Raw genomic sequence first — 5,878 nt, 5'->3', positions numbered from 1 at the left:
GCCTAAGATGTGTGCTATTGAGAATAGGTACACAACAACTTTCTTGCAATGTCCCTAAGCATGAAAAAGCTTTCACAGGGGTAGATCTCACCGCTAAGTGCTTCAAATTCTAGTTTCTGACTCCAGAGCCAGTGCTCCTGCCACTTCTCCAAATGGCCTCTCTACACATAATCAGGTTCAGGGCTCTGAAGTACATTTTCTTATAGGGATTGTAACCATTTTTTAAAATACATTTTTTAATTTAAAATATTTGAAATATAGACTTCATATTTTAGAACAGTTTTAGGTTCACAGCAAAACTGAGCTGAAGACTGAGATTTCCCATATAACCCCTGCCCCACACAGGCACAGTCTCACCCATCATCCACATTCCCCACAGAGTGGTCCATTCTACAATCGAGGAACCTATATCAACACCCAAAGTCTTCAGTTAACATTGGGGTTTACTCTTGACCTTGTACATTCTATGGGTTTGGACAAATGTATAATAATATGCACCCACCATTATACTATCATACAGAATAGACTCACTGCCCTAAAAGTCCTCTGTGCTCTGGCGAGGCTCGATTTTAAAGGGAAAGAAAAAAAAATTACGCAGTCTCAACCAATCTCTAAGCTAGTTTGTTCCCAAGTTCTGTGGCTCCCAGCTGTCCCATCTCTCCTAGTCCCGCTAGGGGCAGGTTCCTCCTCCTCCTTTTGTTTAAGTGTCAAGCAAATGGGTTTCCTGTTGACACCGGAATACTGTGAAAGGTCAGGAAGAGGCCAGGCCACCTCCCCCCACCCCTGTTTATTGATTCTGTACGCGTTTGTTTGGGTCCTGCAAGCAGGTGGTTCCAGCGTGTGTGGCTGTGGGGCGTCCTCAGTGGCGGGTGACCCCTCCCCGAGGAGGCGAGGCCCAGCCCGAACCCGCCCCGGTCCCTGGCTCCAAGTCCGAGGGGCGGAGAAGGGAAAGAGGAAGGGGGAAGAGAGTGGGAGAGCGAAAGCTGGGAGAAAGAGGCCGGGTGCGCTGCTGGAAGGAGGCGGGGAACCGGGATCGCGCGGGTGCCCCGCCGCTGCCCCGCCAGCTGCAGGTGGAGTCCGCGGAGGCAGCCGAGTCCGCAGCCCCAGGCGCTGCCACTTCTGCCCCGGGGCCTTCCTCCAGGCCCCGAGGGAGCTGGCGTGGGGGCCCTCGGGGCTCGTCCATCGTCCCGCAGCTGCGCCTTGCGCCTCGCCTCGCCCATGGCTGAGGGCCGGCGGTGGGAGGACGAGGAGGAAGAGCTGGGGCGCCGCGCCCGGGGCCGGGCGCTCTCGGGCCACTCGGCTGCAGGTGAGGGGGCGTGGGGAGCACGAGGCGGGGGTGGGGGTGGGGGGGAAGGGACACAAGGGGGGGGGGGGGGAGCAGGACCGAGAGCTGGACACCCTGGGGCCGCTCAGGTCCTGCCCTAGAAGGCGGTGGCTCCCTCACCAGCTCACCCCGCCAGGATGGGACCCCGCACCTCTTGGAGATGAGAGAGGGAGAATGGCTTTTCCATCCTCATCCTCACTTTTCGGGGCGGAGCCCGAGGAAAAGCACACGGGTCTCTCTCTACCTGCTAGGGCCCAGGAGCCAAAACTACAAATTTTCCATGGGCACACTAAATCCAGGAGCTGTTGCCTTGGACCTTGTGGCCCAGGTGATGACTTATCTCTGGATGAGTCAGAGACCCGTGGGGGATGCTCCCCCCGGATAGTTTTGCCTGGGCTGCCGCCACCAGGTCGACCCGCGCGCTAGTTGTCTAGTCTGGTTTCAGTGTCTCTGAACTTCGGACCTGCGACTCTCCTCCCTGCCCCCACCTCCTTCGGAGCGCACCAATTTTCTACAGGGCTGGCTTTAGAGTTATTTTGTGAATGCTGCAGAATATAGCATTCCAAAAGGCGATCCATTTGGACTGAGAATCATTTCTGGGCCTAAAATGACTTCTTTTGGGTGCACAAAGGCAGCACGGGTCAATAGTTTGCCGCAGAAGTGTAAGAGTGACTAAGTACAGATCCACACCCCTTCTCTCTTCCCCGGCAGCTTTTCAATCAGACATAATAGAGAGGGAATTCTTTGGCCTTTGGTTCCAACTGGATAAGCCAGTTATCTAAAAAGAGAGAACAAACCTAGGGAATTGACTGCAAAAGGGAGCTAAAGAAGGGAGAAAGGTGGAGATGAAAACATTCATGAAAGCCTCTTTAGAAAGCCTCTTTCTCAAGTCGTGGAGAAATTAAAGAGAAGTTATGGGTCTGTGGGGGAACAAACGGCAGGTAGAAAATAGAATGAAAAGAAAGAATTTGAGTGTAGTATGAGGAAATGATCAACTTCATACCCTTGGAAACTTAAAAATAATTCCGTATGCCCCTTACTCGGACTTTTTTAAAAATCAAAATAACCAATTGACACCACCCGTTTGGAAAATGATAGTTTTGTTCAGTATAAATCCAGACCTCATGAAATAATGGAAAATAAGTAAATATTTCTTGCAGGAATACAATTAAAAAATTTACAAAGGTGTACTTCCATGGAACAGTGTAGGCTCCCTTGGAGTCCTATTCAGCAAAAGCTTCACTCTCTCTAAGGAGGGACTGTACTGTGAAGAGCTGTCGATACTGGAGGTCAGACTAGATATAATCCAGGTGTAGTGCACTTATTCCAAGGCTAGTGGAAGTGGCGTTTTTGTAACTTGTTTTTACCAGTTCCTTAATTTCCCAAGGCTGACAGAGGCCTTTCTAAGTTTTGTGATAGTATTTTGCTGAGACATGACATGGTATACTTTTTCACTCAGAAATTGTTGTTTGTAGTTTTTCACCATTTAAGGGTGAAGGGAGGAGGTATTAAGGAGTGGGGAGAAGGTTCAGCTTACTGGTCTTCTTTCTTTGGGGATACATTATTTAATAGATTACATTTCTTTACAAGCTGTGCTGCTCCATCCCCGCACTAGTTACTATGTTTTTCAGACACCATCGCATTCCTTACCAAGCTTGGGCATTTGTTCCTTAGGTCTGGGCTGCAAGTTCTCTCTCCAAGTGAGAGTATGAACTGACCCAGAGGCTTAAAGATCCCTTTCCAGTCTTGGACTTTTCCTATTCTCATCACTCCCTTCTTCCCCCACCACTTTACATTCTAAAGATTTTCTTTTTCTTTGATCTCGTGTAGCTTGACACCATAAATTTGGTGTTTAGGGGCTCGAAGGAGTCTGAACTCCTTCTCTCCCTGCTAGCTTTAGGTGTGGTGGTGGACGTGTATTTGTTTATTTTTGCAGTGTACATTCAGAATAACATATAAAACTTACAAATTATAAAAGATAGGGATACCTCAGAGATATTGCAGGTTTGGTTCTACCACCGCAATAAAGCGAGTCGTATCTTTTTGCTGGTGGAGAGTCTTCCCTTCCCTTCAATGCAACATCTGTGAAGCACAATAAAGTAATTGAAATTCAATGAAACAGTGTGCCTGTAAAACCCTGGTAACCTGTGTTCAAGTCAAGAAAGAATATTGTGAGCAATCTAGAAGCAGGCTCTGATCCCTGTCACTCAGCTTTTTTGACTTTTGTGATAATTATTCCCTTGTTCTTCTGTACTGTTTTACCTTATGTGCATATGCATCCCTATACAATATTATTTCATTTTATCCATTTTCCAAGTTCATGAGTGGAATCATCCTGTACCTATTCTTTAGTGTCATGCTTTTTTCACTCAATATTAAGTTTGTAAGATTTACCCATATTATTACATGCAGCTGTAGTTTATTTTCATTGTATAAACACTGTATCGCACTTTCGGCCTGTCATGTTTTATTATTTGTTGAAGTTCTTTACACAGGAATCTCACCTTTTTTTTTTTTTTAAATTGTATGTATTGTACTAGTAAATATCTTCCACTCTGTGGCTTATTCCTGAAATTTTCTTTATGGTCTCTTTGATGTAGAAATTCTCAATTTTAATGTAGGTGTATTTATGAATCTTTTTCTTTAGAGTGTTCCTCCTCTCCTCACTCTCCCTTTATAATGCTTTCCCTACCCCTGGGTCATGAAGATATTCTCCTGTATCTCTTGTATTGTCTCCTACAAGTTTTGTAACTTTCTTTGGAGAGAGGCGATGTAGCTTTCATGAGACTGTCAACCGGATCTGAGAACCTCTGACTGATCTACAGGGCAGGGAATATAAAGTTCTAGATCCTCTCCTAATCACCTGGAAGAGTGGTAGGCATTTAATAGAGTTTAATAAAAACTAAATAAATGTAGTCTTTCTATATGTTGATGTCTTAATGGTAAACTCTGGAAGGACTGATGTAACTTCTCTGATGTGTCTTGAGTAAAATAACTAATATTGTCAGTATAAGGGCACAGAATAAAATTTGTTGTGTTTACCATGAACCAGGTGCTTCTTACACGTTATACCCTGTTAGGTAGGTATTATTTTTTCTCCACTTTATAATTGAAAAGACTGAGGCTCAGAAATACGTTTAAGCAACATCCACAAGGTCCCTCAGCTAGTAAATGGCAGGATGAGAACTTGAATCCAGGTCTTTCCAACCTAAAAGTTCATGTTTTTCCAAACTATCCCGCTGGCTGTTAATAATAGTCCATTGATATTAATGCTTCACACGTTTATACATGCATGTTCCTTGTTATATATTTAGAAATACTTTGCATCTGTGTGTTTTTTCCTGCTTGGGAAGGACTTTCGTAGCCTCATTTAACTTGATTCTTAAAGACACTGAGAGGAAAGAGGATAGATTTTATTATTTATTCCCGTGTTAAAGATCAGTAAATTGAGACTCAGAAATGTTGAATACTTAATCTAAAATATCACAGTTAGGTATAACTGCACCTAAGTTACCTCTACTGTGAGTTTCAAGTCATAAACTATAGTTTCTTTGAGTTGCTTTATATAACATATGGCTCAGAGAATTTGTGGCTCTAATAAGTTAGTTTTGAAAACTGTATTAATCCTTCTGGGTTATCATCTTACCATTTTTACTATTAGAATTTCAAAGTTGTCCAATTTATTTTGACAAAATTATTATAAGTCCCATGGAAATTATAGATATACTAGAGGCCTGGTGCACGAATTTGTGTATGGGTGGGGTCCGGTCGCCTGCCCTGATGGGGGTTGATAGGGGCCAGGCCAGTGGGGGGGAGGGGGACGTGGGAGGTTGGCTGCCGGCCCCGCCCCTGATCAGGGGGTGGGGGGCGATCGGGGGCATGGCCAGCTGGGGGAAGGGGCCATGGGAGCTGGGGGGAGCTGATTGGGGCCCCAATAGGCCGGTTGGCCACCGCAGTGTGCATCATAGCGACCAGTCGTTTTGGTCGTTCTGGTCACTTGGCTTTTATATATATAGATTTACACATTGTTTTACACATTAAAAATCCTGCATTCGCTGAGTTCTTTTATCCCCATCAATATTATATATGCAAAATGGTGTAGAAAATACAGGGAATACAAAGAGATATATAAAACAGGGAATTAGGGAAGGTAAGACTAATACACTTTAAAGAAGGTAAATAGGTATAAAAAGTAGTCCATGATGACTATCAACTGGAGTTGAGCATAAGAGAACCAGATTGTCTTGGTTCATTTCTTGGATCACCTCTTACTATCTTCTCTGCTTCCATTCATTATTTTTAAAACAATCCTATATAATAAAGAGGTAATGTGCAAATTGACCATCACGCCCTCACACAAAATGGCCACCACAAGATGGCCGGCAGGGGAGGGCAGTTGTGGGCGATCAGGCCGGCAGGGGAGGGCAGTTAGGGGCGACCATGCTGGCAGGGGAGGGCAGTTGGGGGTGATCAGGCAGGCCTGCAAGGGAGGGCAGTTGGGGGGGACCAGGCCTGCAAGGGAAGGCAGTTGGGGGGGACCAGGCCTGCAGGGGA

The 5,878-nt window shown here is 45.5% G+C and overlaps 1 protein-coding gene across 2 annotated transcripts in view; it reads left to right on the top strand.

The window, feature by feature from the left end:
• The first annotated feature begins 953 nt into the window (after window positions 1-953).
• SH3D19 (SH3 domain containing 19) overlaps window positions 954-5,878 on the top strand; it is a 153,820-nt gene continuing 148,895 nt past the window's right edge. For both annotated transcript variants that reach the window (XM_014455834.2, XM_014455829.2), the window contains exon 1: window positions 954-1,306. In XM_014455834.2, coding sequence (XP_014311320.1) covers window positions 1,219-1,306 — 88 coding nt within the window. In that variant the 5' untranslated portion in view covers window positions 954-1,218. The remainder of the gene's footprint in view (window positions 1,307-5,878) is intronic.

This window comes from Myotis lucifugus, unplaced genomic scaffold, assembly GCF_000147115.1.
Source record: "Myotis lucifugus unplaced genomic scaffold, Myoluc2.0 scaffold_1, whole genome shotgun sequence".
Lineage (NCBI taxonomy): Eukaryota > Metazoa > Chordata > Mammalia > Chiroptera > Vespertilionidae > Myotis > Myotis lucifugus.
This window is presented reverse-complemented; position numbering and strand designations above follow the sequence as displayed.